General features: G+C 37.7%; 1 protein-coding gene across 1 annotated transcript in view; it reads right to left on the bottom strand.

Moving 5' to 3' along the window:
- Positions 1 to 1,646: 1,646 nt before the first annotated feature.
- The window catches only part of LOC121370261 (bromodomain adjacent to zinc finger domain protein 1A-like), a 30,310-nt gene continuing 14,782 nt past the window's right edge, over positions 1,647 to 17,174 (bottom strand). The window contains exons 15-24 of the mRNA XM_041495388.1: positions 15,428 to 16,547; positions 12,045 to 12,151; positions 10,963 to 11,078; positions 10,124 to 10,237; positions 8,951 to 9,201; positions 7,576 to 7,727; positions 6,544 to 6,800; positions 5,324 to 5,521; positions 4,613 to 4,755; positions 1,647 to 2,064 (exon numbers count right to left, since the gene is read on the bottom strand). Of these exons, the coding sequence (XP_041351322.1) occupies positions 1,795 to 2,064; positions 4,613 to 4,755; positions 5,324 to 5,521; positions 6,544 to 6,800; positions 7,576 to 7,727; positions 8,951 to 9,201; positions 10,124 to 10,237; positions 10,963 to 11,078; positions 12,045 to 12,151; positions 15,428 to 16,547 (2,728 nt within the window). The 3' untranslated portion in view covers positions 1,647 to 1,794. The remainder of the gene's footprint in view (positions 2,065 to 4,612; positions 4,756 to 5,323; positions 5,522 to 6,543; positions 6,801 to 7,575; positions 7,728 to 8,950; positions 9,202 to 10,123; positions 10,238 to 10,962; positions 11,079 to 12,044; positions 12,152 to 15,427; positions 16,548 to 17,174) is intronic.

Genomic DNA, 17,174 nt, shown 5'->3' with positions numbered 1-17,174 from the left:
TGGAGAAAGAAACTTTAACACTGGAGCTAACGGTGGAAAAGAAATACCTGTATCTCACCTTTCAACTTTGCCCCCCCCCCCCCCCCCCCCCCCCCCGCCCGATTAATTCTGGAACAACCCAAATCTGCACTACATTTACATCAATCACAATCCAGCAGCATATATTCTAAAACGTTTTTACAGCCAAATCTATTAAGTAGCAACATGCTTGAAAATACTACCGTATACTTTTCTATTTTATTTGAAGACCCTAGTAAACACTACGGCATATTTTCTATCAGAGCTGTTTTTGATAATTTAAATCTGATAATACTTATATTTTAATGTTTAGAATATCCATTTCTGAACGTCCGACGTGTTTGTGGTTATCCTGGTGTTTGTAATACCACAAAATGCATTTTTCTAAATCTGAAAAATGTACATACATGTGTACCTCTAAGAAGTAATTAGAAAGCTTTCTGCCCAAAGCCTAAAACACTCTGGAGTTTGGCTCTGGGGAGTATGGTAAAAGTAAAAAAAGAAACACACTGAAATGAATGTGAGACATGTATACACTTTGTATGGCATTAAAGTCTGACTATTAAAAAAAGAAAAAAAAAGTTTGTTTTGTTTAACGATGCCACTAAAGCACATTAATTTATTAATAATTGGCTATTGGATGTCAAACATTTGGTAATTTGGACACAGTCTTAAAGAGGAAACCCGATATATTTTTAAATTAATAGCAAGGGATCTTTTATATGCACCACCCCCAGACAGGATAGCACATACCACGGCCTTTGATATACCAGTCGTGGTGCACTGGCAGGGACGAGAAATAGCAGACTATTGGAATGTTGATTCTAGACTCTGAAAGTGATATAATCACTAGGTCAGACCCAACATCAGTGTGTTTTGGATCTTTTAAGGCCACTATTATCCGGACATCCGAGATGAAAATCACACTGAATAGAACATTTTGAAAAGGTTTAGTAGTCTTGAAAAGAATAGTGTTAATGTAAGCTTACAATAGGCCTCTGAGAATTGGAAAAACCAATTCGTTTTTGTGTAACCTGTCATGACCATGTAAATGATATTCTAAATTTAATGTGTTTTTGTGTAACCTGTCATGACCATGTAAATGATATCATAAATTTAATGTGTTTTTGTGTAACCTGTCATGACCATGTAAATGTTTTTGTGTAACCTGTCATGACCATGTAAATGATATCATAAATTTAATATGTTTTTGTGTAACCTGTCATGACCATGTAAATGATATCCTAAATTTAATGTGTTTTTGTGTAACCTGTCATGACCATGTAAATGTTTTTGTGTAACCTGTCATGACCATGTAAATGTTTTTGTGTAACCTGTCATGACCATGTAAATGATATCATAAATTTAATGTGTGAATCAAAAACGGGTTGTGCAATAATTAAACTTGCTTGTGCTACAAAATCATCTTCACAATTTTCAGAGGCCGGTTGTAATCAAAAATAATCAGATAGCGTTAAAATCTGTGAATAGCAGAGGATTAACTTGAGTTAAAATCCAGAATTTGTGAAAAGCAGAGGGTTACAAGGACAAGAACAAGGACAGGGATTTCAAGTAGAGCTAAAAATCTAGAATTAAAAAAACAAACAAAACAAAAAGAAAGAAAAAGAGAAAATTTCATCTCTTTTAATCATTTCAGCATTGCTTCTAGCGTCCAGCATAGCTAGAGAATATCACATCTAGTATTATTAAAGTATCAGCATTCAACATAGCTATAGAAAATATCTAAAGTCAAATATAAATAGAATCCAAAATGAGCTATTTCTTGGATTTTTTGGGTGGAGGTGGGGTTGTACTAGGAATGTCAAAATGTCCGACGTCTTTCAGTTTGCTCTCAAACAACTTGGACAGGTTTCCCCCGGACTTGTATTCGGGTGTCTTGCGATTGTTGTATTCCACGCAGTTGATGAAGATCTGTCGGACGTCTTTCACAATGCTCGCAGGTTCGGAATAAGCGAACTTGTGCAGTTTGTTTCTTATCGTAGAAAAATCCATCGGCTTGTTGATGACTTTGTAATAATCAGGCACCTTCAAGAATGAATGAATGAATAAATAAATGCTTTAAGGATCCCCAAAAGGCAAATAAAACATCAGAGGAAACATAATTGAAAATGTTATGTAACTGGAAGTTGGTTCATGTTAAAAGGTCAGTAATTTGGCTTTTGATAAATTTTAAGGGTGCTAACATTTAATAATGCTTTTAGTACAGGGCATCTCTTTGAGTGTGCAGGCATTGAAAAATAAGCAGAAAGTGTGGTAACCCATGTACAGACTACCACAAATTACAGACGTAACTTATAAGTTATGACATATTTATCAAGTCTACAACTGCTATTACTTATTACTGCTATAAAAGTTTTCATAGACCCACTGTTACTTTGTTCTTCATTCATATATCACTGAGCTAACTGAATACTTGAATGTGTATCTTATCAGTGTTTCTCAGGGCTAGTTCTGGCACTCGCCAAATTTGCAAATTTGCAAATTTCAAAAACAACTAATTTCATGTAATAATTTACATTTTATTAAGAAATAACCGGGTTTCTGCTACTTTTTAAGTTTTAACAGATAATGTGGCGAAATAATTTCATGTAATAATTTACATTTTATTAAGAAATAACCAGGTTTCTGCTACTTTTTAAGTTTTAACAGATAATCTGGCGAAATTTTCTACTGACCCAGAGCTAGTCCTGTTTCTGCCAGAAAGAAATGTTTGGGTATGCAGGCATCGAAATAAGCATTGTGTCTGGTAACCCATTTACAGGTTACCACAAAATATAGCCTGGTAACCCATAGGTTACCACAACTATATGAAAGTTAGAATTGAATTCCTATTACTACTACTTTTAACGCCCTTACCTGTGTGCCAGGTGATTATTGTAGTACACATGTATTTATGATTCATTCTGTATGTTATCACTGTTCTTAATGTATTACATATAATTCTTTACAAGTATGTGACTCATATTTAATAACTGAACAATTGAATAAATAAATTGATTAAAATAAAAATGTTCTGTTTTCTATTTTCTCGTATTTTATCATACAACAATGAAAGATAATAATAATTCTGAAATTGTATCGGTACGCGCCAACATCGGTACGAGAAATGAAATCCGGAAGTAAATTTATCTAGTGGGCGCTGCTTAAACGTGGAAACCGAAACCAATATGTATTAACATGCTCATATACCAGTGGAGTTTTGAGCATGTCTGTCGCGGGTCCGGTCTCTGGATATCCAGGGGCCTGACCCGCGACAGAAGCTTAAATGTGGATTGCCGAAACTGCTTGCAATTGCACAAGTGCGCACAAACATCGGTGCAATTTCGTACGAGAAAACGAAACGCGGAAGTAAATTCATCTAGTGGACGCTGCTTAAACGCGAATAAACTATAAATGCTTGCAATTGCACAAGTACGCGCGAACATCGATGCAATTCCTTACGAGAAAATGAAACGTATAAGACCGGAATGCACTGTCTGGTTTACGTTCAGAAACGAAACTACCGTTAACGTTGAAATTTTTGTCGACTTTTCTTACATGTGGTAACCTCCCGGTAACCTGAACGACCGTTCTAGACTTATTTCGATGCCTGGGTATGGCACTATGGAACTGAATGTAACCACAGTCAACAGGGGGTATGGGGGACCTCCCTCACAAAGAAAATGGGTTAGGTTTAGGCTTAGGGTTAAGAAAACCATACAGTAATGATAAAAATAATTAATTTTCTCAAAAGGTTAACCTAAAAAAAAAAAATTGCAAAACATTTTGGGTAAGGCGCCATATCCGTTTTACCCTCTGGTAAAAAGCCTGCTTGAAGTTATAGCTGAAGATATAGTGGTGTTCCTTTTATTGAATAATATTTTGTGGAGAATGAAGTACCTTTCTTGACATGTATTAAACTTCCGAGCCCAGTTTTTTGAAGCACAGATAAATTAACATTGGGTTAGTCTAATATTTTCCTTTTAATTATTTTTGCACAAACTTTAGATCTGATTATGTATTAATGCCTTTGGCTGTTCTAAATCAATTTTCAACATTAAATTTTCAATTATCATCCATTAAAGGCTTTTGTAGATGTTGCTGGCACTATAATTTGCAATATCTCCTGAGATATTCTCCTAGGAGATATCACTTCTTTTGTTACGTCACTGTGTATGTTTTAGCGTTAAACCTATCATTAGTCATACTTTTATCAACTCATGCTGATAAATTACATCACAAGCAGGGGTGGGAATTGGTGAACTGTAAAAAAGAGGAAATCTAGAGGGGTACCGGAAATTCTAGAAATCCTAGGTTAAAATCTGCCATCTGACACCTTTTGGAGGAAAGGACGATTAAAATGCAAGGAAACGCAATGTTCTATGAGAAAAACAGCTGATTCGAGGAGAATTTCCACCCCTACACAAGACACTTGTAGGAGTATCCTCTATTTATTTGTTTTGATTCAGTTCTTGGTTTTGAAGATTTCTGTTAACCCCTGGTTAAGCTAACTAAGGTTTGAACACCAGCCCCTGTTATCCAGAATGACAGTTCTCAACGTATTTTGATTCCTGAATGTTGTTCATCTACTTACATCTTTCTTGTTGACCGGCTTGAGGAATGGCCAGGCATCGTTGTGTTTTATTAAGTCCTGCACGATTTCTTCCAGCATCTTCATCTGCTGTACCGTACTGTTGCCACGGAAACTACTGACATACTTAGGTGATGCATCCTTGTCTACAATACAAATAGACAGTCAATAAAATATCAGAATACAGTGCCATTTCTTGACAATTAAAAAAAAGAGGGATGTTTTGAAATTTTCTTCAAAGAAAAAATGGTGAAAATAATTTTCAGTTAACACTCCAATTAAATATTCAGGAAAAATGTGCAGAATTTTTATCCTTGATTTCCATCAGTATTTACCAAATTCTTTCTAATCTCAATGCTCAGCTTCAATAAACAAGAATCCCCTAGTATTTTTCAAATTATATAAGTCCAGCAATATAACTTATCATCTTATCCATGGGACTTCCAAATTCTGGATACATTAAAGTAACAGAATCCTTTTTTTTGTGGACAATTATCAGGTTTTGTATAGCACTGAAAAAACTGTTTTAAGTGACTAATTGTGATTATTAATTTATTAAAAAAACCACCCAGAAATCATAAAACCATTGCAAGCTATGATGTCACTATGGTGTGTGCTCTAGTGACATCAGCCTACAATGGTTTTACAATTTTGTAGCGTTAAGATAGCTTCGAAAATACCTAGCCAGATGTTTAAAAATATGACATGACCGACCACATTGATTTTCCTGAGATAGTCTAGAGGTAGATTTGTTCTTCTTCATTCGTGGAGGGTCTTCGTCTGAATCATGGTGGTGTTTCCGTGACGACGGGCGGGTGGGAACGGGGCTGTCACGGGGACTCTCGCGCCGGGAACCTGGTCGGCTTGAGTTTGGAGTAGAACTTTTAGCTGGAGTTTTCTTCTTATATGGACCTGTTACAAAAATGAAATGTATATTTGAAGGAAATAAAATGACATCTCAGCACATTTTAAAATACAGCTATTTGGTTTGTCAATAAATTGGGTGAGAAAGAAAGAAATACCCCTGACGCTACAGATGTACTCCTATTGAAAAACATCAAGAAATGTTTTATATGTATATTCCAATAAGCAGGATAACACACACCACAGCCTTTGACAAACCAATTAAATGGCACTACCCTATATCCTGATTCACTCATCAAAGTTTAATATACAATACCAGAAATTGGCAAACTGATATAGGAAAAGGGACTACACATTCCAATGATTATAATTACAAATATGAACTTTTAAAAATAAATCATCTGGCACCATTAAATTCAGTGTCAAATTCCGAGACATTTCATTTTCATGAAATTCCCCTCAATTTCTCTGAAGTGCTGAAGAAAAACAAAGAAAAAGAAGATTTTTAAAAGCCAGTATGAAACCTTTCAGGATAAGAATTCGCAGAATTAAATTAATCTCAAAAGAAAGAAAAAAGATTTTTTTTTCTTTAAATCAATTTTTTTAAAACATGCATTGAGATGAATATTCCTGAGTTTCTGTCAAAGGGTACAAAGGGTAAAATTACCTACCCTAAAATGTTGGAAATTTAGTAATACATTTTTATAATTTTTAAAATGATTAGTCAAAGAACTGGGGCCCAATTCACTAAACTCTCGCAACTTTGCGATCTCGCAGTGCAATGCTAAAAGAGACTTGCAAAGAGGATGCTTTGTTGTCTAACAGAGCCAAAGAGACCTTTGTGAATTAGACCCCTGCTGTTTAAAAACAAGTGTGAGGTTTATGAAATGCAGTGTCCCATTTCAAACCCATAACCACCTACCACAGTAGGGGTACTTATGATCTGTTTTCTTTTTATTATGTACCCTCAAATTATTTTCTGGAAGAAAGCCTGTATTAATAAATCAACCAAAGTTCACTGATCTAATACTTGTAACTTGTTGCTAAAATAAAAAATAAAAATAACACACCTCTTGCAATCTTTATTTTGCCGTGTTTGTGGAGCCCGAGACAGATGTGACACTGCCACTTCCCCCGGGGTACTTTCTTGAGTACCGGATCAGCACACTGGAGGTGGTAGGAGCCTGAACAGGTGTCACAGCACAACAACATTCCCGCTTTACCGCACTTAGTGCAGGTGTTATCGTGCGCGTCTTCTTCATCCTCGGACGAATCTCCGTCGCTCGAACATGAGCTGTCATCAGAATCATCTTCACTGTTCACAGATCTGAAATACAGAGAATGGTACACTGGGTTGAAATAGCTATGTTTCATGCATTATTATTCTTCCAACAGTTAAAAGTGAATGATAATAATAATAATAATAATAATAATAATGTTTTGTTTAATGACACCGATTTATTAATTATTGGCTTTTGGATGTCAAAAATGTAATAATTTTGACGTATAGTCCATGAAGTAATTCACATTATTCCATTAGTAGCAACAGATCTTTTAATATACATGTTCCCAGAATGGACAGCACGTACCAGTCGTCAGGCAATCACTCTCTACCAACTAAGCTAGATCAGCCCCCATACAATTTGTATGCTTGGGAAAATGTGGGCAAGTGGATGGTCCTTAATACTACTACTACTACTTTTACAGAGGACAAGGATGGAAATGTTTTATTTAACAATGCATCCAACACATTTTATGTACGGTTATATGGTGTCAGACAAAGATATTATAAGAGGAAACCCGCTGTCGCCACTTCATGGACTACTCTTTTCGATTAGCAGCAAGGGATTTTTTATATGCACCATCCCAGACAGGATAGTACATACCACAGCCTTTGTTATACCAGATGTGGAGCACTGGCTGGAATGAGAAATAGCCCAACGGGTCCACCGACGGGGATCGATCCTAGATCGACCGTGCATCATTTAGAGGACAAATGAATTTATTTGCAGAACTTTTTTAACAGTACTTGATCCTATTCAACAATGCGGGTATTTGTGGCAATGACAGTGACTAGTATGCGAGTGTTAAAGCACACGTACCGAATCTCTTCTTCTTCCTTATCTTCATCACTGGAACCGTTTTCCTCGGCTGACTCCTCTTGGCTGAACGTGCGACGACGATCTTTCCGAGGACTTCGCTTCACCTCCTTGGGTCGACAGTTTATACAAAACCAATCTCCCGCTGGAATTTTCTGTTTCAAAAAGAAAAACAAAGATTTTAGCTAATCCAGGATTATTTTCTACCCCCTGTTTTTTTGGTACAAAGATGCGATACCCATTTAAAAATAAAAGCTGAAATGATCTTTAAAAAATTGAACACTGTACCATATTCAAATAAAGGCCATATTTCAGGATTTCAGATCAAATCCAGTCTACTTTGCGAAAATCATTTTATGCAAACAAGATGAAATCATATAAAAAGCTGAACCATCAAATATGTATATGCAAATTTAAATACAAAGTAGAAACTAACATTTGATTCCATGTTCAGACGTGCAAAAATAACTGTGGACAATTACAATTGAAATGACATTATCAGTAGCCATATCAGTGATGGGGCACTGGTTGGGACAGGAAAAAACTCAATCCATAGAGCTATTTGCCCTTTTACCACTGAACCTCAGTTTTAGACATCCCACCATAACATAGACAAAAAAACAACACACGAACAAAAAAAAGATATACCACTCAAGACAATGCAAATTGTTCTGAAAGACAACACTCAAAACAAAGTGTATTTCTAAAAAATAAAACACTTTTAAAAAAAACTCTCAAAATATTATGAAACAACCATTCTGAGAGTATTGTTAAAGCACATGTCCCCTACCGAGCCCAACAAATTTATGTATATCCTAAATTTCACCTGTATGAAAAATGGGCAAATCACCATGAAAGTTAAACTTGATCTTTAAAAGTCTACAAAATTTCATCACCAATACCTTCAGGCATTAGTTATAAAAAAAATAAAAAAGTGTGGAAAACTGTCAAAAATGGGTAAATAACCTGGAAAGGCAACAAACTTGATTTGTAACAGTACATGATAAACCTATAAACAAAATTGAATCTCAAACTTTCAGAGGTACAGAGATGAAACCTATACTAGAGCCTATCTGTTGTGTAAATTGACAAATTGATTAAACATGATCTCAGTAAGCAAAATGTACATTAAAAAGTTAATTATTTTAATTTACTGGTTTTTGCTTTTATCAGTAGTAAGGAGGCCTGTTGGGCGTCATAACAGTTAAAATTGGGCAAGCGACTTTTTCACGATGGCCAGTGAATTTTCAAATCTACTGGCCCCATGGCAAGTGAATTAAAAAAAAATTCTATAACCCCTGCTATAGTCCCATCCAGTTGGACCGGTAGGGACTAATAAACACAATACAATACTCGAGAACAAGTCTATTTTTCTCACGTCAAGTTTTGGCTTGAGACAGTACATGTGATGTCCTTTGTCACACCCATCACACAACAGCATCTTTTCGGCATCGCCCTTCCGTCGGCAAATACAGCAGCGTGCGTGCAGTGCAGACTTGGCCCATGCCACACTCTTCTCAAACGTGGCCAGGTGGAGAAATATCTGGGAAAGACTTGTACAGGACAGGAGGGATTCGGACCACCTCTCGAGAATTTTCTTCTTGGAAGATTTCACTTCAGGTTTCTCTTCTGAAATAGATTTTTAAAAATAGGTTAATGCTGTGAAATTTGTGTAGTAATACACTAGGGAAAAAAAAGAATTTTTTTCCTATAAATACTTAAATACGAGCTTCTATATCCAGAGGGCGGAACGTAAGCCAGTGGTAAAGAAAGAAAGAAAGAAAGAAATGTTTTATTTAACGACGCACTCAACACATTTTATTTACGGTTATATGGCGTCAGACATATGGTTAAGGACCACACAGATTTTGAGAGGAAACCTGCTGTCGCCACTACATGGGCTACTCTTCCGATTAGCAGCAAGGGATTTTTCATTTGCGCTTCCCACAGGCAGGATAGCACAAACCATGGCCTTTGTTGAACCAGTTATGGATCACTGGTCGGTGCAAGTGGTTTACACCTACCCATTGAGCCTTGCGGAGCACTCACTCAGGGTTTGGAGTCGGTATCTGGATTAAAAATCCCATGCCTCGACTGGGATCCGAACCCAGTACCTACCAGCCTGTAGACCGATGGCCTGCCACGACGCCACCAAGGCCGGTACCAGTGGTAAAGAGTTCACTTGTTGCACTGTCGGTCTAGGATGGGGCATATAAAAGATACCTTGCTACAAATGGAAAAATATAGCGGGCTTCCTCTCTAAGACTATGTCAAAATAGGCAAATGTTTGACATCCAATAGCCAATGATTAATAAATCAATGTACTCTAGTTGTGACATCAAACAAAACAAACTTTATTTTGATCTATATCCACCTCTCCAGTACTCTCTTTCCCCTCAAATTTCCTTTTGGTTTTTCAAACTATTCCTAAGTTTCTCTCGATACCTACCACTACCCACCTTTTTCTCTCTGTCTCTATCTAATCTACTTCACGTGTAAAACATTTACCGATTAAAAAGATCACTTTAAAAAAAATAAAAAATATATCCACCTTCACTCTCTTCTTCCTTATCTTTCTCTCTCTTTGCCTTCATCTTCTTATTTTTCTCCTTCATAGCTTCAAGAACAGCCTTTTGCTTGGCTTTCTTCGTCGCCGCATCTTCACCTACAGACAACCAATAAAGCCAGTTAAAGCTTATTTCGGAATAGAAGTTAATAATTTTAATATAAATAATGCTGTTAAAAAAGTACACCATTTTAAGTTTATTATTATTATTTTAAAAATAAATTACTGAGGTAAACTGGACATTAGAAATGTGCAAGGATCAAAAAAAGAAAGAAGAAACAAGTTTTTTCCTCCGAGGAGTTATCCAAGAGTCATGGTTACGTAGATCACTCATTCTTAACATTATCCTAAATGCAGAATTTGTAACCTAAATGGAAAGGAAGGAAACAGTGTATACAAATATCAGGGGTGGGAATTTGTGAACTGTAAAAAAAGAGGAAATCTAGAGGGGTCCCATAAATTCTTGAAATCCTAGGTTAAAATCTGTGCCATCTGACACATTTTGGAGGAAAGGACGATTAAAATACGAGGAAACGCAATGTTCCATGAGAGGAAAACAGCTGATTCGAGGAGAATTCCCAACCCTGAAATATAAAACAAGAATTCCGCTAAACATTTTGTTGGACTGTGATGAACACCACAGATGCAAGTATAAACTACCTTTCATTGATCTAGAACGTATAGTTTGTGAGAACCAGATCTATATGTGAAACTGTACTATGAAACGTTTAACACAATAGTTGACGCCATTGCATCAGAACATAATGCCTTTATAAAGGCAAAACAATAATACACATCTGAAACAGGTAGAAAGTAAATATTACCAAGTGGCAGCAACAGAAATCGATCATCCATTCCCATTGCAATCTGCAGTAAGGCTCGTGCCAAATCCTTGACAACCACGTCTGATGTAGAGGTGGTGGAAGCGACATCATTTTCCCTGTGTAAATATAAGCAACTCCAGATGTTAGATGTGACAAACACATTCTTAATGTTAAAGTAGGGATCGAAATTAAGTAGTAAGCAGGTGTTCAGCATGTTAAAACAGGGACCAAAATTAAGTAGTGAACAGATTACCACAGTTATGAATGCTACTTTGTACCTGTAGTTGACAAAATTCTTAACGTAATGCTATTTTGTTCCCAAATTCTTTGTATCATTTCTGTATAAAGTTAAATCAATCGTCCCAGACCTAAATTGTTTCACTGATACACTAATTTTTAAAGGTGGCCACAATTTGTGATGTCATATAGTTCGATACAGCCTCGAACTCAATCAATTAGTTTGTGAAAGCATCCAATATTAAAAAGGGGAGATGCTGCGGGAAAATTTAAAACGAAACATAAAAAATTACAATTTAATGCTCCGTAACAATAATTTTCTTCAGTATAATATACAAAAAGCTCAATGACACTCAGCGACGTCAGTTAATCCAAGCACTAAAATTATTCATGTTAATGACAATATTAATATTTTCGGAATAGTGTCCTCATTTTCACCAACCCCAGCTCTTCAACATTTTAGCAGTCTTTGCCAGGAAAAGTGATTAATCAATCCTGCTCCTGTCATCACTTGCCATGACAGTTTTAGGAGACTGGCAAATTGATTGCCTTGCATTAAAAAAAATGTATTCATTTTATTGGAAACTTTATGCGATTGCTCGCCTAGCACCATATCAGGAAAGTGATGAATAGCTTACCTTGATTTTTCTCATGGCAAACAATGATTTATTTATTTTTAAAAAAATAAAGGATTTTCATATTTAATTTTGTTACATAAAACTTAGGTGTAACAACGAATAACCTATAGCAACACACCTCTTGATCACTTGCTTTGGTTTTTCAAACTAAGACCTTGAGGCCAACATGGTTAATAAAGATTAAAAGATTTATCTGTAAAAACATACACTCCATTTTTGTCCTGTGTATTTGGTCTGGCATACAGTGGGTCTGACGTAAGTGGGCTGTATCCACCTTGCTCAATGGTGTCGCGCCACAACAGGCGGTCATCGGTCTGAAACAGTTATCAATAACACTTGGAACAAGGAAGGAAATGTTTTATTTAACGATGCACTCAACACATTTTTATTTATTTATATGGTGTTGGACATATGGTTAAGGACCACACAGATATAGAGAGGAAACCCGCTGTCACCACTTCATTGGCTACTCTTTTCGATTAGCAGTAAGGGATCTTTTATATGCATCATCCCACAGACAGGATGACACATACCACAGCCTTTGATATACCAGTCATGGTGTACTGGCTGGAGCGCATCAAGCGAATGATTTACCACTGGGCTTCGTCTCACCCCCACTTGAAACAAATTTACATTATTAAAAACAATTATGTGCAACACATCCCGCTGGGTTCACACTGGAACAAATTTACATGATTAAAAACAATTATGTGCAACACATCCCGCTGGGTTCACATTGGAACAAATTTACATTATTAAAAAACAATTATGTGCAACACATCCCACTGGGTTCACATTGGAACAAATTTACATTATTAAAAACAATTATGTGCAATACATCCTGCTGGGTTCACGTTGGAACAAATTTACATTATTAAAAACAATTATGTGCAATACATCCTGCTGGGTTCACGTTGGAACAAATTTACATTATTAAAAACAATTATGTGCAATACATCCTGCTGGATTCACTTTGGAACAAATTTACATTATTAAAAACAATTATGTGCAATACATCCAGCTGGGTTCACGTTGGAACAAATTTACATTATTAAAAACAAGGTAAAACTTTCTTGGCCACAGTACAGGAATGAGGAATGACAATTTTAGAAGGGTTCGATCCATATCAATTTATAATTCTAAAATTGTATGTAATCGAGGGAAGTATGGCACAAAATATGCAAAAGTGTAGGTACAATTTAAGACTGTTCCAGAATTAACTACATGGGGGAAGTGGAATGCATTATAAATTTTAATTCATATTTGGTGTGGCTACTGCAATTTCTCTTTGCATACCTGGTTTAAATAAAAAAATATTTTTAGGGATTGGTAGAGACACTGATTTTCCACGACCGTGTGTGTGTGTGTGTGTGTGTGTGTGTGTGTGTGTGTGTGTGTGTGTTAATAGAACAAAAACAGAATTTTTTAATACTAAAATTGAAGTTGTCAATTCTGAAACGGAAAAGGGAAAAATCTGAAAAGAAAAATCAGTGCTTCTAGATTGGTTGTACAAAAACAAACTGCCTCCCGTCTCCCGATGTGATCAATTTTGGAACAGCCCATAAAGAATTGAAAAGCTTCCCTAAACAGGCTGTATCTTAACTGCAACACCACGTGATATAAGAGCCACACACGAGAACAGCCGATTGTCACAACACATTAACATTGCATCAGTTGCAATACAATCTGCTATTCTTGTCTGAGGCACTCGTATCATGTGCTGTCACTTTAAAACTATTCCAAGTGTTGTCAACTATGATTACCTTTACAAGTCCTAGTGTCCCAGCATATATTATTACCTTTACAAGTCCTAGTGTCCCAGCATATATTATTACCGTTACAAGTCCTAGTGTCCCAGCATATATTATTACCTTTACAAGTCCTAGCGTCCCAGCATATATTATTACCTTTACAAGTCCTAGTGTCCCAGCATATATTACCTTTACAAGTCCTAGTGTCCCAGCATATATTATTACCTTTACAAGTCCTAGTGTCCCAGCATATGTTATTACCTTTACAAGTCCTAGTGTCCCAGCATATATTATTACCTTTACAAGTTCTAGTGTCCCAGCATATATTATTACCTTTACAAGTCCTAGTGTCCCAGCATATATTATTACCTTTACAAGTCCTAGTGTCCCAGCATATATTATTACCGTTACAAGTCCTAGCGTCCCAGCATATATTATTACCTTTACAAGTCCTAGCACCCCAGCATATATTATTACCTTGACAAGTCCTAGCACCCCAGCATATATTATTACCTTGACAAGTCCTAGCACCCCAGCATATATTATTACCTTGACAAGTCCTAGCACCCCAGCATATATTATTACCTTTACAAGTCCTAGCACCCCAGCATATATTATTACCGTTACAAGTCCTAGTGTCCCAGCATATATTATTACCGTTACAAGTCCTAGCGTCCCAGCATATATTATTACCTTTACAAGTCCTAGCACCCCAGCATATATTATTACCGTTACAAGTCCTAGCGTCCCAGCACATGTCATTACCGTTACAAGTCCTAGCGTCCCAGCACATATTATTACCGTTACAAGTCCTAGCGCCCCAGCATATATTATAACCGTTACAAGTCCTAGCACCCCAGCATATATTATTAGTTACAAGTCCTAGCGCCCCAGCACATGTTATTACCGTTACAAGTCCTAGCACCCCAGCATATATTATAACCGTTACAAGTCCTAGCACCCCAGCACATGTTATTACCGTTACAAGTCCTAGCACCCCAGCATATATTATAACCGTTACAAGTCCTAGCACCCCAGCATATATTATAACCGTTACAAGTCCTAGCACCCCAGCACATGTTATTACCGTTACAAGTCCTAGCGCCCCAGCACATATTATTAGTTACAAGTCCTAGCGTCCCATCATATATTATTACCTTGACAAGTCCTAGCGCCCCAGCATATATTATTACCTTTACAAGTCCTAGCGCCCCAGCATATATTATTACCGTTACAAGTCCTAGCGTCCCAGCACATATTATTACCGTTACAAGTCCTAGCGTCCCAGCACATATTATTACCTTTACAAGTCCTAGCGTCCCAGCACATATTATTACCGTTACAAGTCCTAGCGTCCCAGCACATATTATTACCGTTACAAGTCCTAGCGCCCCAGCATATATTATTACCGTTACAAGTTCTAGCGTCCCAGCACATGTTATTACCGTTACAAGTCCTAGCGTCCCAGCACATATTATTACCGTTACAAGTCCTAGCGCCCCAGCATATATTATAACCGTTACAAGTCCTAGCACCCCAGCATATATTATAACCGTTACAAGTCCTAGCACCCCAGCATATATTATAACCGTTACAAGTCCTAGCACCCCAGCATATATTATAACCGTTACAAGTCCTAGCACCCCAGCACATATTATAACCGTTACAAGTCCTAGCACCCCAGCACATGTTATTACCGTTACAAGTCCTAGCACCCCAGCATATATTATTACCTTTACAAGTCCTAGCGCCCCAGCACATATTATTAGTTACAAGTCCTAGCGTCCCATCATATATTATTACCTTGACAAGTCCTAGCGCCCCAGCATATATTATTACCTTTACAAGTCCTAGCGCCCCAGCGTATATTCTATCTTCCAAATCTAACAGCATGTCTCTGAGGTTGAGTTCGAGAGTCTCCTCTGCTGAATCATTTTTCACGGTCCCCATGGCCGCCTTCTTCCCGAGAATTCCCCGCGTCATTGACAGCGCTTTCACACGAGCCTCTTCAATCGCATCCGGTGGCTGCGTCAGTTCATTCACCGGACAGTGTTTCAACAGTTTATACAGGACCACTTTCAGTTCCACGAGCGACTGTTTCAAACCACTCTCGCGGAAACCCCGGCTGTTCAAGCTGTTCACCAGCCTGTCAACGAGCTCCAGGTCACTGACAAACAACCACTTGACACACGGCCGCTGCCGAATCTGTCTCGTGATTTCAGTGTCCCGCACAGGAAGTGGAGCTTCTGCCTCCAGTTTGGGCGGAGCTCCGTCCACCGCCTCCAGTTTGGGTGGGGCTCCGTCCACCACCTCCATCTTGGAAACAGCAGCAGCATCTTTTATAACCTGACTGTCACTTTCTGAATCACTAATCACTATTAAATCCTCATCGGATTTCTTCAAGACATCCAGCCTTGGGTTGGATGGTACAGTCATGCCATTAGTTAAATCTTCCGGCACACCATTGGCATCCTTAGTCGGAGTCTCAAGAACCTGGTTCTCCTTGTCGCTACTGGTGCTCGTGTTATTTTCCTCAGCTGCCGTCAAAACTGGAATGCTAGCTTCGTTTTTACACGACGGTTTGGAATCGGGATCCTGCAGAACCGGATTGATGATGTCGTCGGGCACAAACAGTTCATTATCTTCGACAAACAGTCCCGGCAGCGAGTGAAACAACCAATACCGCCGGTACATCCGGTCCCTGCCTATTGGGTAGATTGCATTAGTTCTCTGATATTCGAGAATCTTCAGGATCATCTCGTGTTCTTTCTTCTCAAACAGGGCTTTCTTCCGGGCCTCCTCCTCCTGCTCTCTCATCCTCACGGCCTCCTTCTCCTCGGCAGTCACCTCGTCGTCAATGACAACACTTGGACTGGGCGTGTTACGGTCTCCATCCACTAACAATGGTTTTAGTTTGGTTCCATCAATCACTGTAATGTCTCCATTTGCCTGCTGGGATCTGAAAGACCAAAAACAGCAGTTAAATATGATGCTAAAGTTAGGATTAAAACAAAAATAATTACACAGTAAAATAAAATATTTGCCTGCCCCATCTCTTTTAAACTTTAGGGTTAGTATTTGAATATATTTTGAAATTGAACGATAGGTTTAGGATTAAAGTACAGTTCCTTTTTATTTATAGCAACACAATGGGGAGGGGGAAGGCAGATATCTGTCCCCTGATACATCCTATATTTTATTGTTCCTCTCACCCACCCACCCACCTCTTTTATTCTAGAAAAATTGGGTAATGTCGGGGATGGGGTCCCAAGTTATTACCTTACAATTAATGTATAATAATATAAATACACATAGACACACTAGTCACGGAAAAGTGGGGAAATCTACTGCCGCCATGTTACATCCTGAAAAGCAGCAAGAGATCTTCTATATGCACGTTACCTAGATGGAACAACACATACCATGGCTGTTTGTGTACCAGTCGTGGGACACTGGTTGGGATGACGGAAAAAACATTAGTCCATAATTACATTTTTCAGGGGTGGGAATTGGTGAACTGTAAAAAAGAGGAAATCTAGATGGGTCCTGGAAATTCTTGAAATCCTAGATTAAAATCTGTGCCATC

This window comes from Gigantopelta aegis, chromosome 4 (assembly GCF_016097555.1).
Source record: "Gigantopelta aegis isolate Gae_Host chromosome 4, Gae_host_genome, whole genome shotgun sequence".
Taxonomy (NCBI): Eukaryota; Metazoa; Mollusca; class Gastropoda; order Neomphalida; family Peltospiridae; genus Gigantopelta; species Gigantopelta aegis.
This window is presented reverse-complemented; position numbering and strand designations above follow the sequence as displayed.